Genomic DNA, 21830 nt, shown 5'->3' on the forward strand with positions numbered 1-21830 from the left:
CACACACCTGACATCTAGTCTAATGCCTGTCTTTTCTGAGCCCAGTCTCAGAGTCACCGCTGCTCCAGGCCTCATCCGTTATGATGCCACCTTGGTTACAGGTTTTGTCCCCCGCCCCCAGTGACATGCACAGGTTGACACATGCCATGGGGTGACACACTATAGGATGACACAAGGTACACAGGGTGAGAGTGACACATATATGCATATTTAATCTCCTACTCATCCACCCACCTCCACACACAGCTCCAGACACTGTTCCTCGGTCAACCTTCTGGGTCTCTCCTGCCCACCCCCTTCCCGACACATAGGCGATGATGCACTGTCCCAGGTTGTGGCTGTGACAAGATGACTCGATGATGCCTTCTGACCTGAGCTAAATTCCAAGATTCTTGAGAAAGGCTCCTAAAATCCCTCCTCAGAACATGGAGTTTCCGTACGGAGGACACACACTCATGGGTGTATGCACATTCTCACATGCAGTCTCATTTACAACTCTCCCACTTAATGCACACACTGGCAGGCATTTGTGCACTTCTTTCTTCCCACAAGTACAAACCTCTGCTGCCTCAGGTTTCTCTCCATGGTCGGGCTCTGTGTGCTCAGCTCATCCCCCAACCCCAACCCATCCCTGGGATTTCCCTGACCACAGCCCCAACCCCACCCGTCTCCCACTTCTCCTTCCCTGTTCAGCCGTCGGGGGTTCATGGGCGGGGAGGCGTCTCCCCAGAGTTGCTGCCCAGAACCACAGCTTTCCTTCTTCCACTCAGGATGGGGGACCGGGGTGACGTCGAAGGGACAGCCCCACAGCGGGCAGCGAAGTGGCTGAGCTCCTAGCAGTTTGTCCCCGCAGCACACTGGTCGCTGCGCCCCCTGGCGGACGCTGGTCCCCGACGGGCTCCGGACGCGGAGAGGACTGAGGCGGGCGCGCGTGGGAGGGCGTCCCAAGGGGAGGGGTCGGCGGCCAGTGCAGGTCCGGAGGCGGGAGCCACCGGGCAGGGGGCGGGGGTGAGCCCCGACGGCCAGCCCGTCAGCTCTCGCCTCAGACGGGCGGGAGCCACGGCCCCGCTCGCTGCCCATTGTCTGCGCCCCTGACCGGTGCGCCCTGGTGCCACAGTGCGGCCCGGTGGGGCAGCCTCCTATCGTCACTTCAGCCAGCGCCGCAACTATAAGAGGCGGTGCCGCCCGCCGTGGCTGCCTCAGCCCACCAGCTGGGACCGCGAGCCATGCAGCCGGTCGCCCGCCCCCAGGGCTGTTAGAGCCAGACTGCGAACTCTCGCCACTTGCCGCCACCGCCGCGTCCCGTCCCACCGCCGCGGGCAGCAGCCAAAGCCGCCCCAACTGCAGCATAGAGCGGGCAAGGCCAGGCAGGCCATGGGGCACTGGGCGCTGCTGCCTTGCTGGGTTTCTGCTGCGTTGTTGCTGGCGCTGGCCGCTCTGCCTGCAGCCCTGGCCGCCAACAGCAGTGGCCGATGGTGGTAAGTGAGCTGGTGCGGGGTCGCCACTTGTCTCGGGGCACAGAGCCAGGGGCCAGCCCCATCCAGCTCCCACGCTCTGGGATCCGTCCGCAGACAGACTTCCTCCAGCGCTCTGACTTCCCGTTGAGACACCGAGGGGCGCTCTGGAGCGGAGCTGGTCCAGAAATTCCAGCTCTGCTGAAGTGGGGGTGAATGGTCCGCCCGGCGGCCCACGATACTCCAGGAGGGGAGCCCTCTCTCATCTAGCACTGCCCTTCTTCCAAGAACCCCCAAACGAGCTTCACGGTGGTAGTCACACTACAGGGCTTCCCAGCCTCTGGAGAGAAAGGCCAGGCGTGCACTCCGAAAGAAGCCAATAAGCGGGTGGAACTCCCAAGCATTTCACTCCTTGGGTGGGCATGGACCGCAGGGCAGGATTTGCGAGCCAGACTGTCCGGAAACAGGCTCTGAGAGCCAAGGTGAATATCTAGTCCCTGGGCTCTCCATCCCTCCGCTGTCCAGCTCCGGGCGCAGCCCGCAGTCCCCGAGCAGCCCTAAGATTCCCGGGAACACAAAAGTCTGAAAGCCAAGTCCTTTCAAACTAGTGAGTGCCTAAGCGCAGAACTGTTACCTTATTATTGATTTCTTCCCGCTCTTGTGGCAAATAGCTCCAGGAAGAGGACAGAGCGAGCATGACCTTTCTGGTTAGGGTTAGGGTGCAGGTCCCCTTCCAGAGCTTGAACTCCTCTCATGCATCTCACCAGGGGCATCGTGAACGTAGCCTCCTCCACGAACCTGCTGACCGACTCCAAGAGTCTGCAGCTGGTACTCGAGCCCAGTCTGCAGCTGCTGAGCCGCAAACAGCGGCGGCTGATCCGCCAGAACCCGGGGATCCTGCACAGTGTGAGCGGGGGGCTGCAGAGCGCTGTGCGAGAGTGCAAGTGGCAGTTCCGGAACCGCCGCTGGAACTGTCCCACGGCCTCGGGGCCCCACCTCTTCGGCAAGATCGTCAACCGAGGTGGGTACCCCGGAAGGTGATGCTTCCGGGGACCAGGGGAGCGCGGGGTCACCTCAGGGCACGGGCGGGCAAGTGCAGGGAAGATGTCCGGGGCATCTGCAGGGTCACAGAATCAGCCTGCCAAGAGCTTCATGCCAGCACTAGCTCTGGGCCAGACTCGTTCCACCAGGAGGTTTCAACCCATGCGCCTCGGGCAAGCAGCTTAGCTTTTCTGAGCCACCGCCCCAGCGAAAGGGAGTGCTGAGTGGTGGACACTCGCTGGCCACCACTTTTCCGCAGTCCCTCTCAAAGAAGCCTGGGAGGCTGCTCTCTTGCCTCCAGCCCAGCAAGGCTTGCATCGCTGATGTGAGCTGGAGAGTTCTTGGCGGTGCAGAATTCTTCCGTTCCCCTCTATTCTCTTTTCCCTCCGGGGCTGCCCCACTTGCACCAAGAAGTCAAAATGAGCCCGGAGTCTCAGTAAAGCGTGATTACAAGTGTGGAGGAGGTAGCGTGCCCACACACGTGCTTTTGCGCGGAGACCAACTTCCCAACACAGCCGGTCGCCAGGCTTCCAGGACTCTAAGGGCGTAGGACTCAAAGGTCCCAAGGCCTCCCCTGAAGGTGCAGGCTGCACCCCGCGTGCCCCCTCGCTGATCCCCTCTCCCATCCCCAATAGGCTGTCGGGAAACAGCATTTATCTTCGCCATCACCTCGGCCGGGGTCACCCACTCGGTGGCGCGCTCCTGCTCAGAGGGCTCCATCGAATCCTGCACGTGCGACTATCGGCGGCGCGGTCCTGGGGGCCCCGATTGGCACTGGGGAGGCTGCAGCGACAACATCGACTTCGGCCGCCTCTTCGGCCGGGAGTTTGTGGACTCCGGAGAGAAGGGGCGGGACCTTCGCTTCCTCATGAACCTTCACAACAATGAGGCGGGGCGCACGGTGAGCCTGCTTGAGGGTGTCCGCGCCCGAAACGGAATGGCGAGGATCTCGGAGTCCCTGTCTTAGGCTAAGCTCGAACTTGGGAAGTAACGGTCGGTGTTAAGGCTAGAGGTTAGGCTAAGGAACCAGGCGAGGGCGTCCGGAGGGCGCGCGCGAGGGCTTGGAGGGATTCACTGAATGAAAGGGATAGTCTGACAACGGAGAGGTTAGAAGTCATGTAACACATGGACTGTGTTGCCTACGCCCGCCACTGTTTAGGTTCAAAAAATAAGACTGAGAGGCAAAGACAGATTCTCCGGGTGGAGCAGAGTTGGGTTTGGCGTCCAAATCTCTGCGGGACATTTCGTGACTCCCTGCCTTTGAGCTCGGCTAGGCCTGGGCCTTTGCTGAGATCCCGGCGACGACCAGGAGGGGGCGGTATCCGGGAAGGTGGCTCTGGCTCTGACGGCGTCCCGGGCCGTCCTTTCTTCTTCTTCCCCACCCCCCGCCCCCCTAGACCGTGTTCTCCGAGATGCGCCAGGAGTGCAAGTGCCACGGGATGTCGGGCTCATGCACGGTGCGCACGTGCTGGATGCGGCTGCCCACTCTGCGCGCAGTGGGCGACGTGCTGCGGGACCGCTTCGACGGTGCCTCGCGCGTCCTCTACGGCAACCGCGGCAACAACCGTGCATCGCGGGCGGAACTGCTGCGCCTGGAGCCGGAGGACCCGGCTCACAAGCCTCCCTCGCCCCACGACCTCGTCTACTTCGAGAAATCGCCTAACTTCTGCACGTACAGCGGACGCCTGGGTACCGCGGGCACGGCGGGTCGCGCCTGCAATAGCTCGTCGCCCGCGTTGGATGGCTGCGAGCTGCTCTGCTGTGGCCGGGGCCACCGCACGCGCACGCAGCGCGTCACCGAGCGCTGCAACTGCACCTTCCACTGGTGCTGCCACGTCAGCTGCCGCAACTGCACGCACACGCGCGTACTGCACGAGTGCCTGTGAGGCGCTGCGCGGACTCGGCCCCTGGGAGCACTCTCTTCAAGCCCACCCCCAGATTCACCACTGGCACCTCAGACCCGGATCTGCGCCCACCCCGTCCCTCCAGCCACACTCCGGGATTCCTACTACCTATCCCATCATTTCTCCCACCTCCTCAGACCTGGGGACTCCTGAAACCACTTGCCTGGGGCGGAATGAACCCTCTGGCCATCCTGATTGACCCGCCCCCGGACCTACCTCCCTCCCTCTCCGCGGGAGACCCCCTTGTTGCACTGCCCCCTGCTTGGCCGGGAGGTGAGAGAAGGATTGGTCCCCTCCCCAATCAGGGTCAGCTCCCGACGCGAAGCTCTGCCTCCTCCACCGCGCGCAGCGACCTGCCTGCCTTTCTCCTTCCTTCTCTTTTAACCTCCGTTTTCTCCAGGTCCCCACATGCCCTTCCCCTTCTCCTGTCAAGGGTGCACACCCTGAACACACACCTGGGCATCAGGGCCTTTCTCCTCCCCACCTACAGCTGAAGTGGGAGGTTCTGGGGTGAGAGGGCAGCTGTGGTGATGTGGAAAATGAGGTTGGGGGCCCGCGAGAAATACCGCCATTCTCCCAGCCTCTGTCATGGAGCCATTGAACAGCTGCGAACCATGCCTCCCTCAGCCACCTCCTACCCTCTTCCTGTCCTGCCTCCTCATCAGTGTGTAAATAATTTGCACTGAAACGTGGATACAAAGCCACGAGTTTGGTTGTTGTAAATAAAAACTATTTATTGTGCTGGGTTCCAGCCTGGTTTGCAGAGACCACTTCCCACCCCAACCTAATTCTTCTCCATTCTTCTCTCCTTTTGCTCTCCAGCCTTTTCTGACCCCTCTTTGCCTCTCCTAGTTTCTCCAAGATGCCTTTGCATTCCGGAATCAGTATTTCCTTCCACTGTAGCTATTAGTGGCTCCTCGCCCCCCACCAATGTAGTATCTTCCTCTGCAGAATAAAATCTCTATTTTTATCAATGACTTGGTGGCTTTTCCTTGAATCCAGAACACACTATTGCGTACCTCCTTTAAACAAATAGGATACATTGTTGAGGGACTGTTTTCCTGACTCTGGAAGAGGACTCTGACATTCTGTCCCTTGGATAACCCTGATGAGGCCACTGGGGATCCAGGTCTCCAGATGAACCCAGTCAGGAGCCAAAAGATGCTACAGGGTCCTTCTTCCTATTTGAACACCAATTGGCTGTATGATACTGTGAAAGTCCATAACTTCTTCAGTTTCTTGCCTTGCTGAGTGGGGATTAAACAAACTTGGAGACCCTGCCTTTCCTATGTAGAAGAGCTGTTGTGAAAATCGCTACAACTGAGTGATAGCTATGATGGTGTTCTGAAAAGAAACCAAAGAAGAAAGAGAAACCCAAACAGAAAGGATACTGTGGCTCATGGGTGTAGAGGTTTTGGTCCCCATAGCCTCTCTGGGCCAGCTGTGGTCAGGGTGTTGGGCAACGGGGAAGCCACTCTCCTTCCCAGGACAGGGAAATGCCATATTAGGACATCAACTTCCAAACCGTGGGCTACAAAGAACAGGTGAAAAGCTGAGAGAGGATAATGGGGGAGAAGAAAGGAACAGCAGGATTAGAATCCAAATAGAGGCTAGACTTTAACCAGTGTAACTGAAAGGAAACCCAACTGTGGTCCATAACCAAACCATGAGGTTAGCCATTCCCACAGAAAGCCCAAATGAGAATTCTGTTACTAACACCACCAACATGATACCTCTGTGTGCATTTCACCAGATCGGAGGGGAGAACTAATTTCTCCTACAGCCCGAAAACCTCTCTCTAACTCTAATCCACTCCCTCTCCCTAGGATTAGGTCTAACCTTAGCCTTAACCTAACTTCAGGCAAACCCTAACTGCTTGCTAAGCTCTAATGCCAGTCTCTAATCTTAACACTTCCCCCGCCCCAGGGGAGGGCTTGAAGGACAGGGGGAGCTATGAAGCACCCCACCCCCTAAGGGCAAAGACTGATCCCAGCCTACTGGAGAATTTCCCCCTCTCCCCAGGACTCTTTGCTGTTGTTGCTGCCTCCCACCTCCCTGGATGTGTGAACTCTGACCCATGTTGGCCTTTGGGATATGTGTGGGGGTAGGGAAGTGGAGCCAGGAGCTGCTCAATCCAGTAGTGATATATCCCTTTTCCTTTCTCTCCATCCACCAAGCTAGCACCAGTTCAGCTTTGATGGGCAGTTGACGAGGAGGAATAGAAATCTTACTGATCCTGGGCAGAAGGTACCTGACAGGGCTGGGTGTCCAGTAAAGAACCCCCTGCAATAATGTCCAGTCTATAATCCAAAGAGCTATTAGATCCCCCCAGAGGCAGGAGAGGAGGTGTGGGCCCCTGTCAGACAATACCCAGATTCAGGGAGAAGCAACAGGGTGAGGAGTCAAAGGGTTGGCAGCTGTCCCCAACCACTCTCACCTAACTCCTGACACTACAAACTAGAACGAGTATCGCTTTCATGCCTGGAAGCTGGGAGGGCTCTGAGCTGCGCCGACACATAGGAGCTGGAAGAAGGGCAAGGAAGAAGTGAATCCTGTTCTGGTCCTAACTAGACTTTCAAAAACTCCGTAGCTTTCTGGGCTTCAGCTGCTTTGTCTACTCAACAGGGATGATTACTGGCACTTAGTCTTCTTCAGGAAGGTGATGAGGTTCAGACAAGATCATGTATATGGACGTGAAATACAGGGTCATTTGAACACTTGCTGACATGTCTTCTGTGCCAGGGATATGCCAAATGCTGGGGATACAGTGATGTATGAGCCATGGAGCCTGCTAGAAGTTTACAGCCTGGCCAGGGAATCAGGCACATCAAGATATTGTCAGGATAATGGGAGCAGTGCTGTGAAGGCTCAATGAAGTGTAAAGCCCTCTGCACAAGCATGAAGTTTAAAGACAGACTCCCATACTCATGTCCTCAGCATGAAAGTCCTTTACTTCCAGCCATAGGAACTTCAAGGGAGGGGGTAGGGAAGTGCAGAATGGGGCTGGGTCCTCAAAGGGACATGTGATAATAAAGCAAAAAAAAAAAAAAAGTAAGCAAAAGGAAAAAAAAATTTTTTTAAAGCAAAAGGGCTAGATCTGCAAAGCACTACCTAGGAGCTAATTATTGATTAGGATCACATGTGCCACCCTCACACGGAGCAGGTAAATCCTGGGGAGGAAAGCAGCAGTGCCCAGAGCAGGCCCGGGCGGGGGTCACTATTCTCCCGCCCACCTCTGATTTTCAGCTGGGATCCGAGACTGGCAGGGACCCCGGACACAGGCTTGGCTCAGTGAGTGAGGGAGGCACTGGTCCTGAAATATCCTGGGGGGAGCGGAAAAGCTGAGAGGACTGAGGCTGCACAGTCCCCAGGGGGTCAGCAAGCCGGCACCACACACACCCTGCCACACGCACCCTGGAAAAACCCTGTCAGTGGGGCTGCAAATACCCCAGGGTCTAGCACCCCCCACCCCCCACCTCAGGCTGGCTCAGTCCTCCTCTCCAGGCCAGAGGGAGAAAAATAACAAAATGAGGAGAAAATAAGCTGTTTGGCTGTGGTGTGAGCAGGAATATCCATGCAGAGCTGCCCACCACTCACCCTTACTCACTCTTTCCACACCCAGCCAGGGCGCCCAGCATGAGACAGACCACCCCCCTACCCCCTCCCCCGTCTGGGCTAAAAGCAGACGCTGGTGAGCGAGCAGCAGGTTATAAATATGCCCGGGGAACTGCCGCCAACTCGCTCCCTTGTCATCCCCTGGGAGGGTATAGGGTGGGGTGGCTCCTAGGGAGGAGCCAGGGCTGCCCTGTTCCCTGGGGCCCAGGAGGAAGTGGGGCTTCCAAGAGGCTACTGCATTTTTCCTCCCTTTTCAAAGGGAAAGAGCCACTGCCACTTCATTTTTCCTGGACGTTTGCTCATCTGCTCAGAGGTGGAGCCCTCATCCTCCCTGGGCCATAACTGGGAGCTCAGAATGAAAGGGCCCAAGTCCATTCACTCCATGTCACGGTGGGGCCCAGTGCCGCTTCTCCTCACACCCAACACCAAAGTTCACTCATTCACTCAACAGATATTAACAGAGGACCTGTTGAATGCCAGGCCCTGTGTGCAAGCATGTCTGCACATACAAGTGTGTGCATGTGTGTGTGCAGGCACACAGCAGCCCCTACACCCATGCATGCACACCAGCTCCAGCCCCTCCTCGGACTTGGTTTTACCAGCCTCATCAGGAAGGGTAAAGCTTCAGGCTCCCGGTTCCACCTCAGAGTAGGTTTGAGGAGGTGGGGCATTGAGAACAGGGCCCCTAAATATTCCTGCTTTTACTACCTCCCTAAGAAATGAGAGGGTCCCTTCTCTCCTCCCTGCCCAACCATCCTACCAATGGAGGTACCACCCAAGGAAGAAAGAGCCACTCTGTGGGATGCTAGGGGGTACCTGCCCCGGCTGCCAGGGCCCCCTGCCTCCCAACCACTTGCCAAGTAAGTACCAAGCCGGGCAAGAGCGGGCAGTGCCACCCTGGGAAGCTCCAGCTCTCCTCCCCCAGAGCCGAACCCCTCCCTTCTCTCTCCTCCCTATTAATCCTCGGAAGTGAAGGGGCCGTCCCTGGCGGCCCCTCGGCCCTATTGTGGCCCCTCGCCCTCCTCGGCTGGCGTCTAATTAACTCCTCCTGCCCCTGGTTTTATGTGCCCCCCTTACCCCACCTTGTCGGCCCCGCCCCTCCGCTCGGCCCGCTCCCCGCCACGGACATTCCAGCCCGGCCGGGCTGGTGTGCCAGGGCAACCAGGGCCGGACCGAGGCCTAATCCCCCCGCCGCCTGGCCCGACTGGGAGAGCCCCGCTCACCTCCCCGCTCTCTGGGGGCTGCTCGGCTCTGCGGTGGCGGAGACACACAATCGGGACAAAGGCGCAGCCCCCAGGGGGCTAACTCAGCCTTCACGCCCAGGTTGTGCGGCATTTGGGGAGTTTAATGAATTGTCCATCACGCCTTTCAGGGCCCGCCCGTCAGCCTGGATTAATCTTCGGAGCCCTGGTGGGGTAGGAGACACTAAGCCTGTATTTATTACTCTCCCATTGTCACTAATTGAGGTAATTATCTGTGACTCTGGCCTGGCCAACAATGCGGCATTCACTCTCGGGACCTCGACGGGCCTGGCTCCCACTCTCAGCACCAGCCCTCCCTCCTCTCCTCTCCCAAACCCGCCAAGGGCTAACTGGAGCCCCGGAGCATGATGGGAAAGTGGACAATGTCCCATAATGCTTCACCTCCAAACCGGTGTGAACTAGGAGAGAGGTCCCTCTAAAGCAGGTGAGGAAAGAAGGCAGCCTGTCTGGGGACAAGTGTGGCTGGCAGAGACCCCGAGCCACAAAAGGGCATGCCTCTGGGGTCTTTGGTTTTCTGGACCCTCATCTCTGTGTTGGTGGTGCCAGCGTCTCCCAGGGTCCTTCTGTGAACCCACCTTCATGTTCCTGTAGCCTCCAGAGTTCTAGGGTATTAGGAGGCCCTATCCCATACCAGGTATAATTTACGGAGGGCCCTAAAGTTTCAGGGCTGGCAGAGTAGTGTGGGTGGGGGAGGTGGGGAAAAAGAATAGGCTTGGGCTCAGGGGAAGAGCAAGAGGAGCCGTCACCGGAAGGAGCACCGAGGGCTCATGCTACTGTGGCCATGCAATAGCCTTAGGGAGAAACTTGGATGTGAAGAGGGGAGCAGGGCCAAAGAGCAGATTTCACATGGGGATGGCTTCCCAGGTCAAGGGGATTGGCCCTGGGGAAGAGGTGTGTGTGTTTATGTGTGGGTGGAGGGGGGGGGTGTAAAAGAAAGAGAGAGAGAAAGATAGCAAAGGAAGTTTTGGAAAGGACTAGAGGGTAAGCCCCTACCTTGAGGGTAGGAGCTGTGTCTTGATCACTGTTGTTTTTCTAAGAGCCTGCACTGTGCGTGGCACATAGTAGATCCTATCAAGTGAGCGTATAGGATAGGTGAGGATAAATGAGTGTATAGTGTAGGTGAGGCCTGTATGATCGTTGGGGTTACGATCTGTCGACTCCTCTGCCACAGCCGCACACAAACTCTTCATTCTGCCTCAAGCTTGCTGAAAGGAAGTTCTGACCATCTGTGGACAGTTCTTGAATGGCACCTCACCAGCTACTGGTGTCAAGGATCTTGGCAGAACTCAGTGCTACGCTCGGAACATCGCCACCTTGTGGTGCCTCTTGGGAGAACTACTGGAGGGACCCCAGCAAAGGAAGCAGGGTCATCCCTGGCAGGTGGGCGGCATAGAGGAAGGACGGTCACACCAGGCAGCAGCAACCCCTCCCTTATATATGGACCCTGAATTGCTGTGGCAATGTTCCTGTGGCACAGTTTTATCATTTGTTCCTTCTTTCTGCCAGCATCTGCTGAGAGCCTGCTCCAGGCCAAGCTTATAGGCGATGCAGAACTAAATCAAAGGCACTACCCTTGAGTAGCTCATGGTCCAGTAGAGAATCACACAAAACCTCTCTGCCCCTCATCTCTCCCTCAGTTCCTCTCACTAAAGCTCAAATGTTTGTTTGTTTAATATTTATTTATCTGGCTGAGCTGGGTCTTAGTTGTGGCATGCAAGATCTTTTAGTTTCAGCACACAAGCTCTTAGTTGCAGCATGTGGGATCTAGCTCCCTGACCAGGAATCGACTCAGGCTCCCTGCACTGGGACCATGGGGTTTTAGCCACTGGACCACTAGGGAAGTCCTCAAATGTTTTATCCCTGCTTTCCTGGGATACTTCATGATGTGGTTCCCATACATCATTCCAGGATCCCATCCCTTTGCAACTCTGCCTTCCCCAGTGCCTGTGAAAGCTGTGTGCTCTCCCACCTCTCTACCTTCACCCACACCCTGGAATGAACCTTTTCCCCATCTCCCCTGGCTGAAATTCATCTCAAAGCTGCCTTCCTCATGCTGCTGCTGCTGCTAAGTCGTTTCAGTCGTGTCCAACTCTGTGCGACCCCATAGACGGCAGCCCACCAGGCTCCCCCGTCCCTGGGATTCTCCAGGCAAGAACACTGAAGTGGGTTGCCATTTCCTTCTCCAATGCATGAAAGTGAAAAGTGAAAGTGAAGTCGCTCAGTCGTGTCCGACTCCTAGCGACCCATGGACTACAGCCTACCAGGCTCCTCTGTCCATGGGATTTTCCAGGCAAGAGTACTGGAGTGGGTGCCATTGCCTTCTCCGGCCTTCCTCATGAGGCTCTTCTAATTTCCCTTGGCGAAGTGGCCTTGCCTCCTGACACACCTTCTTGGCGGGGCTTTCACTAACAGCACATACTGGCTGCTCCATGGGTGGAACATCTGTGTATGTTATTCATATTTTTATTGGCTTCTAGCTTTCTGAGGGCATGGACTCTATGTTTTGTTCATCTTGGCATCTCTTGCAACACTGAGCTAGGCGCATCACATGCCCTCATTAAGATAGATGGATGGATGGTTGAAGGAAGGAATGAATGCATAGATGGATAAATTGATGGAAGGATGACAGATGAGTTGGTGAATGGATGGATAAATGGATGGGTGGGATGTATGGATACACAGATGAATAAACAAAAGGATGGATGCATGCATGCATAGATAGATGGATGGATGAAGTAACTCTTCTCTAAAAAGATTCACAAAAGCTTATGTAAGGGACTTGCCTGGCAGTCCCATGTTTAAGACTTCCCCTTTCAATGCAGGGGGTGTTTGGTTCGATCCCTGGTCAGGAAGCTAAGATCCCACATGACTTGCAGTGAAAAAAAACAAAATATAAAACAGAAGCAAAAATGACACACCAATGAAGACTTTTAAAATGGTCCATGTTAAATAAAACTTTTAAAAGAGGCTAAGTAGTACCAGGGGCTTCAAAGGAGGGAGCCCCTACACCAGGACATGCAGAGGAGATAATGGATCCAGGCTGAGCCTCCTTCACTAACATGTATACCCTCAGTGACTGGTCTCTCAAAAGCTTGGGTATATTCTGACTGCTCAGCAGTTGCAGTTTGGGAGCCATTCTTGCCTTTGTGCTCCCCTAGACCCTGTGGGAATGCCTTTATCAACATATATTACATTGTACTGCCTGCACTGTGATGACTCTGTGGGTTTCCTCTTCCAAATCCCTTCCCCTGTTTCTCATACAGCCTAGATGTGTGAACTCCCTGAAGATAGGTAACAGGTCTGAGTCTTTTGTGTGTCCCTAGGGCCTGGCATCCATGTTCAATGGGTGAGTGAACAAATGAATAACTGAGTGAATGCACAATATCTACATATTCATGTTCAGTCATCTCTCCTTGTCCTCTCCTCCTCATTCACACACACACACACACACACACACACACACACACACACACACTCCTGACGAAAAGTCCCAGAGTTATGGCCTGATTCTTTGTTTCATTTACCCATTTGTGATCTATCTCGGGAAGTCCCAGGGCTCTCCTGAGAGTCTGAAGGGGGAGGGGGCTCTTAGCTGCCTTCAGAAAGGGGCTTCCCTGGGAAGAACTTGGCTGGTGGAAGGGTAGGAGCATCCTGTGGTAACCTGAGGGCTGCTGCCCCCACCTGAGCACACTCTCCAGCATTGCCGTCCCTACAAGGCTGTCCCAACATGGGGTGGGGGGTGCGGTGTAGTTGTGGCCTCTGTCTTGAGGCTGGCTGGCTGGCAGACGCAGCCAGATTTAGAAGTCATTTTCGCAGCAGGGAGCCTCCAGCCTCCCACCCACAGGGCCCTGCAGGGCCAGTCTGAGATATGGCTCACCCAGGGCTGGCCCCCCAGGTCTGTACTAGCTCCTCCCCTTCTCCTCTCCTACCCTTTCTCCCAGATCTTTAGCAGCTGGTGCTGATTTCATCCTTAGGCAAAGATGGAGGAAGTCCTGGGGGAGGGGGTATTGCACTTGACATCCCAACCACCCATGTGCTCTCAGTACACCATTCACCCAGTCAAGGGGCTGCTTGTCTCCACCCCAGGAATCCCCTCTCCTCTCAGCCTCTGCTGCCTCTTCCTCCTATTCCTCTACCTCTACTTCTCTCTTCCCATCTCCCAACCTAATACTCCCAACACTAAAGAAATAGCCCTAAAGAGAAATAACAGAGTTCAATACATATATCACTTACTGTGTGATGTTCTAAGTGCTTTACATATTGAATCATTAATCCTCCCAACAAGCTTATGAAAAACACACTATTAATAACTTCATTTTGTAACTGAGGCTGCTAAGGCACAGAGAGGTCGAGTAACTTGCCCAAAGTCACACAGCTAGTTTGAGGTGGTGGTGGTGGTGGTGGTTTAGTCGCTCAGTCGTGTCTGACTCTTGCGACCCCGTGGATTATAGTCCACTAGGCTTCTCTGTCCATGCCCAGGCAAGTATACTGGAAGAGGTTGCCATTTCTTTCTCCAGGGGAATCTTCCTGACCCAGGAATGGAACCTGGGTCTCCTGCATTGCAAGTGGATTCTTTACCAACTGAACTACAAGGGAAGATCGAATATGAAGTAGATGCAAGATTTAAACCCAGGCTGCCAGGTCCCAGAGTCCATGTTCTGGATACAACACTACCATAGTTCTCTAACAATGACAGCAGTCTGCATAAGCTCTTAAAACTAGCCTCCTGTGTGTTCAGCCTCAAAGAAACCTAGGCAGCATTGTGGAACCCCCTCCCCAGGGCTAACCCCTCTACTTTCCATGCATCTCACCTCTCCTGCCACTCCCAGAGCCTGGGAGCCCCAGGGCTACAGCAAAATCCGGACAGATGCTCTCACTACTGCCCTGGTCTTCCTCAGTCTTCCTCCTAGCCTGAAGTCCATCCTATTCTTAGGCCCAGAGGTCAAAGGCACACACCCCTGAGCTGGACCAGGCTCACCCTAGCTTGGCCTCTGTTTTCACGCCTGCCTTTATCTTCCATATCTTCTCTGAATGTATCCTCAACTCCAGTCAAACCAGACCATTTGACAATTTCCTAAACAAACCGTTTCCCTTACATTCAGGCCTCTATTTTTGCTGTCCCCTCTGCTTGGAAACCCTTTCCCCAAATGCTATCTCAGATGCCTACCTCCTTTATGGAGCCTTTCATGATCTCCTAGAATCTGTACAATCTGCCTTGTTTGATTCTTTATAATACTTAACACCAACTGCTCAATCTATCATTATTTGCATGTTTTCCCTTCACCCCATCAGGCAGGTCTTCCTCATCTCTTTCTTGGAGTTTAGCTTAGTGCCCAGTCCTTCTCAGGTGCTCAGTAAATGTTTAGGAGTTAGAATCAGCAGAAGTTAGAACTGTAGGTGGAAGGAAGACAGAACTCAGAAACCTTTGATCTCTGCCCAAGGTGAACCCGCACTTACTTCACTTCCTCCAGCAAGAGCTAACTTGAAACCTGGCAGTATGGTTTCCAGGCAGGTTCTGAGATGGACGGACCTTCCTGGGTGACTCTGACCAATGTTATCCATTTAGATTCAAAGCCCCCAAAGCGCCCTCCCCCCCCCTCCCCCCACCCCGTCGCCCAACCCCTTTCACTGAACCAAGGTCAGACGCCTAGTTTAGGGTCCAATCCAGAGGCCTCCCTACCCTGCCCCACTCCCAGTCCTGCCCAGTCTCTCCGGGTGCGAGTGGGGAGCGACACTGAGATAATTGGAGACCAAAAGTCTAAGTAGTTTGAGAGCGGGGCTGGGGATCGGAACGCTGAGCCGGAGTTGCTGTTGGCAGGACTCGGTGGGGGTGGGGGGCAGAGGCGGGGCCGAGGGCCGGGCCAGGACTCGGCGACTGAGTCTGAGCGAAGCCCCCGCGCCTGCCTAGTCGGCGGCTAAATTTACCCAGACTGACTCAGCCCTTGCCCGGAATGGGGGGTGGGGGGAGTGCATCGAAGCAATGGGAAGAGTCAGCGGGGGTGGGGTGGGGGGCAAGGAAGGGAGAGTTCGCACTGGGGGAGACAGGGGTGGACCACCGGAGTTTCCATCAGAGAAAGGGGTCTCCTCCACCGCCCACCGAGCAGGAAGGAGCGCAGGAGCCCTGGTGGGAAAGATGCTGTGGGGAATGGGTCGGTGAGAGGAAAAAGATGCCAAGGCTGGACAAAGGGAAGGTTAGATTTATTGAGCGCCTGCTGTGTACCAGGTACTGTGCAAGGCGCTTTACATACATTATCGCATTAAGTCCTCACAACAACCCTGCGAGGTAGGTGTTTATAAACCCCCATTTGACGGATGAGGAGACTGAGGCTCAGGGAGGTGAAGTGATTTGGCCGAGTTCACATGGCTAGTAAATAGAGACAGAGGAGGTGTCCGAGATCGAAGAGAAAAAAATACTTCAGTGTCTGAATCCCGAGCTGTTTGGTGTGGACGAGTACAGAGAGGGGCTCCGCGCGCTCCAGAGGTCTGCAAGGCCAGAGGCCTACTCGCGATCTCGCATGGCTGGAGACGGCAGGGCAGGGGACCCGCGCGCAGGAACTAGGGAGCAATTGATTAACTGGTAGTGCCGGGGGTTGGCAAGACTCGGGGACTAGCTACGAGGGAAATCCGCGACCTGCGCGCGCCCCGTAGTGGCTACAGCGAGTATCACACCCCACACCTACAGGCTTTTGAGGACTAGCCTCTTCCTTCCCTTGTTGGTTTCTGGAAGAGGCAGAAACATGTAAGACATTCTCAGGATTCTCTCAGATGGGTAATTCCACCTGGGTGGGAAATCGTGGTAACTATTTAGAGCATCACCAAGGGACACTTGGGAGGAGGAACAGGGGAAGGCCTAAAGGTCCCAAGCTGCTTCATTGGGTGCCTTCCCTCCCCAGCTCAGACCACCACAAACTAGGGACAGTGACAAGGCCACCATCCTGCTCTGCCTCGGGGATCCTAAACCTAAACCTGAGAGACTGGAATAGGAGCCCTTGCTCACTTACTTGGCTCTTCTGCAAACCCTGCAGTCTCTTGAATTGAGAGTGAATGCAGGTGTCCATGAAGCCACCCAGGGACCCTCAGACACTGTTCACTTATTCCTAACTGTCTTGCGGAGGGGAGGATTGAGATAAGAGCCTCTCCTAGGACTCCAAAACATCAGGAATGGACCTCAGAACTCCCTCATTTTACATATTATGGGAACTGGAGAGGGGAAATGACTTGTTTAAGGTCACCCAGCAAATCAGTGTCAGAGTTGGGGTTGGAACCCAAGATCTGTGAAACCAAAGTGACTCCTCTTCTGCTTTGCTGGTGGCTTCTGCCAAGGGCCTGTCACCTGATCCTCAGTCTGAGGCCTCTCCATCACCTTCTTCCTCCGGCCCAGAGGTCCTGCCCTGCAGTTGCCCTGACTATCCCACCCCTGCCCTCCCGCCTAATCCCACCTAGGCCTCTCTGCTCAGCTCCATGTTAGTGCACTGGGCCCTGCTGAAGACCTTACCCACAGGCACTGAGTGGAACAGGCATTCAAATCTAGTGCACACCCTCAACTCTCCTGGAAAAAAAAAATCATGAATTGACATGTGCTCCCTCTCATCTGTGTGCCTTCTATGCTGAGTACGGGAATGGGTGGGTATAGGTAAGGGGTACAAGGAAGTCTGTGAGGAAGAAAGGGGACACAAATACAATAAAGGGCCTCTCACTGTTGCTCCCTATTTCCCTGTGGAGTCCCCTTAATGTCCCTCGCCCCGAAGAGGACCTCCTCGGTTTTGCTGATGGCACCTACAATCTCTCAGGCATTGCCGCTCAGCTCGGCTGTCTTTCCGCCTTCGGGGGGCCCGGTCCGCTCTTTCCGCCAGGAGGCGCCCGAGACTTCTGTGTCGCTCGCATCAGAAGAGCTGCTATGGACGCTGAGCTCCGCAGCTTCGTCTGAGTCGGAGTCCGGGGCGGTGTGGCGGCGGATGCGGGACACAGCTTCCCGCAGGGCCCCGGCATAGGGTCCAGGGGCTCGCGCCCAGCCCCGGCCTGCGCACCGCGTGCCGGACGCCACTTTCTCCGATCCCTCGGCACCGCGCGCTCCCCGCGAAGCCGCTGGGCCTAAGGCTGAGTGCTCTGGGCTACCTGGCTGCGTGGGGGGATCCTGTAGGTTTACTTCGCCAACCGGGAGCCCCAAGATGCGGGAGGCGCGCTCCTCCAGTGAGGAGTCCGCGGGCTTCCCGCGCTCAGCTTCGAGCCCGCGTCCCTCACTGGGTTGGAGAGAAGGACGACTGCTCAATGGCAGCTTTCGGTAAGGGGAGGGAAGGAAAGCGGCCCCCTCTCCCTCCTCTTTATTGGGTTTCGGTTGGCTGGGGGCATTCCCCACAAGGCGCGGCACCCCGGCGGGCAAAAGCTGAACATGCTGGGTTCGAGGGGTCGGGACGTACTGGGAGCGTATCACCACGCAAGTGGCATCAATGACAAAGACGCCTTCCCCACGAGTGGGGCCACGGGAACTTCGGGGCAGGGTGTGGGGGCGTCGGGTCGCCTTCCAACCCTCCAAGGTCTCGGGTCCTGACTCTCCTCTATGACCCAGGGACTCTAACCATCCCGTGCCTCCTGGAGCCCAGGGTCTGGGGAGGGTCTGGCTATGCCGGGGCGGCTGCTTTTTAATGGAGGGAACCCAGCATTTGGGGAGCCAGGTCTGGTCTCTACCTTCCCTCCCTTCCCCGGAGCCTTTGGGATGGGGTCTGGACCTGGGAGTGGGACGCGGGGGGCTAGGGGTGGCAGTGGCAGACCCCGCAGGAACTGTGCCTGGGCTCCCAGCGGCTTTAGCTTGGGGATGGCCGTCGCTACCACTCTTTAGGCCAGCAGCAGCCAGCCTCAGACTTTTCTCCGCGGGCCCCTTACCGGACTCCAGCCTTGGCCTGTCTGTTCCACAGCCTGGGGATCCCCCCAAGAGACCCCGCCCCTGACGGAGACCCCAGGCCCCTAGGACGTCCCGGTAGATCCGAGGATCTAGCCTCTTCTTTGCGCACCCTCCCTCTGTCCTAGTCGGCGCACAGGTTGAAGAGGCGCGCGCCTGCGAGGGCTCGGGGCCTCGCTTAGTCCCCAGGGTCCTGTGGGGGCCCTCGTAAGAAGGTGGAGCCACGTAGGGTGGCGGCCGGTCCCAGCGGCGTCGCGGGGCCATCCCGGCAGCGCCTCTCAGCAGCAGGTGAGCCTCGTAGCTGGGGGGCCCTGGCCGCCGACCGCCCCAGGGCCCCGCCCACGCCGCCCCAGGATTGCTCTGCGGCTGCGCGGATGGACGGGGCGGTCGCCCCACCGACCCCAGGCGCTCGGACCTTGAGGGAGCTGGGAGCCCTGCAGAGTGGGCCACCCGAAGGGCGTTCCGAGGCTCCGGGCGGGGCCGACCAGGGGGACTCCTTCGGGCCCCACCAGCCTTGCGCCTTTTTCGCTCGGTCTCCTTGGCCTCCCGCTCCTGCGACGCCGCTTTCCTTTTCTCTTGCTCCCGGGCTCGGGCCTCGGCCGGGGGCCCCGCCCGCCAGTTGGTCGCCTCCTGCAGCACCCTGGAGGCCCAGGGCCGGCGGGGCGGCGGCTCAGGGGATCCCGGGCGCGGCCCACACCTGGGACAATGAGCAGGAACCCAGGTGAGCAGTTTGTGGGGGAAGGGAGCCGAGGTCCGGGGAGCTGGGAGCGCTGGAGGCCACTTGGGGCCGCCGGGTGGAGGGGTGTGTGTGAGTGTGTGCGCGTGTGTGAGTGTGTGCGTGTGTGCACGTGCGTATATGTTAGGGTTGAAGTCGAAGCGGGACTCCTCACCATCTCTCCATGCACACTTTAACAGTATCTGCCCCATCTCACCTGCCCTTTCTCACGCCCACTCCTGTGCCCCCAAACAAGCGGGATGAGTCAGGCCTCAGCCTTCGGGATGGGGTTGGGGGAGGAGTGGGGAAGAGAAGGGGGAACAGCAGCGCTGGCTGGTGCCCACGGGAAGGTCCAGACCCCAATCCCTGCCCCACCTCTCTCTTCCCCTTACCCGTCCTTCACTCACGTGCGGCTCTGGGGCCCGCGGAGCCAGTGGCTGGCCTGGAAGTCCATGAGCTGTCGAGGAGGGGCGCGGCGACTATAATGACAGGAAATAGTCTTCACTTCGATCACCAGCAGCTTGGATTTCTGCACCCAGAGGCAGCTGCCAGACTCCTCATCCTGGAGCTCCCGGGGGCTATCGGGCCCCTCGGAGAAGAGCTGGCCATCCAGCATCCTGCCCCACCCCACCCCGGCCCCCCACCCTCCCACCCGCCCCGAAAGCCCCCTCCCAGCCCGGGGAGCCGGCGCCCACTGCAGAGCGGCAGGCCCAGCGACTGGGGACTATATATACCCAGGCACACGTGTGTGCCTGTCTGTGTGTGTGTGCGCGCGCATGTGACACGGCGCGGACGGCTCCGCGCTGCTACCTCCCCCACGTGCACGACCGCCCCCTGGGGCCCGGGATTGGGCGCCCCTTCCCACTGCTCTTGTCCCGCAAGCCTGATGGGACCCGCACGAGTGGGCAGGGGATTTCTTATTCTTGCCAAGATGACAGTGCCCCCACCCCCGCCCCCGTCTCTTCAACCTTCCCGCCGTTTTAACCCTTCATTCTCCTGTTTCTCAGGGTGCCTGACCAGCAGCGTTCTGTCCCTGACATCCTGCCCCAGACTTTTATTTCTTCATCAGGGAGGTGATGGGAACGGAACTCAAGGTCTCCGCCTGCCACTCTCTGCTGGTTTCCAGGGGGTTGGGGTGCAGGAAGGGCTGGCCCACGGCTGGGGGGTTTATTTTTAGCGGCAGTGGCGTTCGGGTGCAGAGAGGAGATGAGTAACCAGCTTCCATGCGGTGGAGGGAGGAGGTGGTGGCTTGCCCGCAGCCTTTGTGCAACCCTGGGGGAGAGCTGCCTCCAAGCTCAAAAAGGGTCACCCCCACACCCTTAACTCCTTACCCTCTCAGTGTTGTGCCCAGGGCTGATGCCACAGCAGGACAGGAGTCTGTCTTAGCCATTGAAGCGGCCCACACTTTCATCCTTAGATGTTTGTCCTTGGGCACCCCTGGAGCCCTCTCTCTGAAGCAGGCTCTCCCAACCCCCAATCCAGAAGCCAGGATTTGGGGGTCCTACTGTTCTCAGCCTGAACTCTGCTCATACTTGTGGAGGAAAGAGTGCTTACGCACTTGCACCCTTTCAGAGGGTATAGAGGCGGAATGGTGTGCTTCCTTGGCTAAACTAATCCCCTAGCAACTGAAATGATACAACTGGCCCCCATTTTCCAGTGTAGCACTCTCTGTCACCACTACCACACTGCCTAGCTCGTTCAACCCCCACCTGGAGTGGTGCTCAAGGTGCCCCCCTTTTAGGCTCATTCTGTCCCGGGTGGGGGTGGTTGTCTGCATGATCCCTCCCCCCAAGCCTATAGCAGGTGTCCCCTGATTCACCATGGTAATGTTAGTGGCAGTGCAGCCCACGCCAACCCTTCCATGCAGAGACTTAGCAACCATGCCTGGCAACCATGGCAGCAGCTCCAGTGGAGAGGAGGGGTGCGGGGAGGTGGGAGAGAAGAGTGTGTATGGCAACAGTGCTGAAGAACGGATAATGCACCTCTCCTGAGGAATAGGTTAGAAGGCTATGAGGCTCCCAGACTTTATCCCTTGTTTCTCCTTCTGCTCCGTCCTCATACCCTGAGACTGCCTGGTTGGGTTTTTTGGGGGGACAGGAGAAGCAGATCCCAATTTGTTTTCCACTAAAGTATACACAGCCCTTGGACACAGACCCTTCCTTTTAAGGTGATGAGCCAGGAGGATTGTTTTAGGACGGGCACTGACTTACTGGGAACCACGGAAACAAAACCCAGGCCTCCTGCTCCCTGACATGGACCTTGAAAGAGAACCCAAACATCCTCTATCCCATCCGCTCAGCCCGCTTTACACCTACCAGCTATACCGGTGGGGTGGCTCTTGCTTGAAGATGCTTCCTTCCACCCAGGTCCCACCAGAGCCCCAAGGCTTTAAAAAGTCCTTGCCTCCTCCCTAGACACGATGGAATGTGACATAATGCGACATCTGTCCTTTCCATCATGCACACACCCACACTCACATAAACATACCCTAATTCTAATAACTTATAAGCCTCCCTCCCTCAAGTGTGGGAATGTGCTGTGAGAGCTTTGAAGGGGTGAATGCAGAAGCAGGGGCTTTGGAGAAGCCCCACAACGCAGCACCAAGAGCAGAGCTTGTATGAGTGCCCAGTGCTTTTCCCTGTGTTCCATGGAGAAGCCTGGTTTGGAGGAACCAGTACAGAATAGCCAGGGTCATGAGTTATCAGGCACGGTCTGGGTGGGGGCAAGGAAGCACTCAGAAACTTCTTCAAATCTGGGATAGGAAATGGTACCATATCTCTAAGGCAGTGGTGAGACAGTCCCCAGAATGTGGTTCATACCCAACCATCTAGCAGCCCTTATGGTGCCTGTTGCTTGGACTACTGCTTTGGTCCATGTAGTTTCAGCACAGGGAGAGGTCTGACAGGGTGACCATAATCCTGCTGCTCCCCACCCCTCACTCTC

At 56.6% G+C, this 21830-nt stretch overlaps 2 protein-coding genes across 2 annotated transcripts; one reads left to right on the forward strand and one right to left on the reverse strand.

Moving 5' to 3' along the window:
* The first annotated feature begins 1374 nt into the window (after positions 1-1374).
* On the forward strand, positions 1375-5332 carry WNT1 (Wnt family member 1). The gene is made up of 4 exons (XM_055566329.1): positions 1375-1478; positions 2222-2475; positions 3131-3396; positions 3893-5332. The coding sequence occupies exons 1-4, from the start codon at positions 1375-1377 to the stop codon at positions 4379-4381; spliced, it is 1113 nt and encodes a 370-aa protein (XP_055422304.1). The 3' UTR covers positions 4382-5332.
* Positions 5333-16909: 11577 nt separating this feature from the next.
* Positions 16910-19503, reverse strand: DDN (dendrin). The gene is made up of 2 exons (XM_055566330.1): positions 19295-19503; positions 16910-18869 (listed from the first exon to the last, which is right to left on the reverse strand). The coding sequence occupies exons 1-2, from the start codon at positions 19501-19503 to the stop codon at positions 17063-17065; spliced, it is 2016 nt and encodes a 671-aa protein (XP_055422305.1). The 3' UTR covers positions 16910-17062.
* Between the last annotated feature and the right edge of the window lie 2327 nt (positions 19504-21830).

The sequence above is a fragment of the Bubalus kerabau genome, chromosome 1, assembly GCF_029407905.1.
Source record: "Bubalus kerabau isolate K-KA32 ecotype Philippines breed swamp buffalo chromosome 1, PCC_UOA_SB_1v2, whole genome shotgun sequence".
NCBI classification, from domain to species: Eukaryota; Metazoa; Chordata; class Mammalia; order Artiodactyla; family Bovidae; genus Bubalus; species Bubalus kerabau.

What these genes read in the sequence shown, in the direction of transcription:
- WNT1 (XM_055566329.1), top strand. Translation starts at nt 1,375, where the DNA reads ATGGGGCACTGGGCGCTGCTGCCTTGCTGGGTTTCTGCTGCGTTGTTG. An exon ending in AACAGCAGTGGCCGATGGTG is followed by an intron (nt 1,479 to 2,221) that starts GTAAGTGAGCTG and finishes GCATCTCACCAG; the next exon opens with GGGCATCGTGAACGTAGCCT. An exon ending in CGGCAAGATCGTCAACCGAG is followed by an intron (nt 2,476 to 3,130) that starts GTGGGTACCCCG and finishes CATCCCCAATAG; the next exon opens with GCTGTCGGGAAACAGCATTT.
- DDN (XM_055566330.1), bottom strand. Translation starts at nt 19,503, where the DNA reads ATGCTGGATGGCCAGCTCTTCTCCGAGGGGCCCGATAGCCCCCGGGAG. An exon ending in CGCGGGCCCCAGAGCCGCAC is followed by an intron (nt 18,870 to 19,294) that starts GTGAGTGAAGGA and finishes TCATTGTCCCAG; the next exon opens with GTGTGGGCCGCGCCCGGGAT.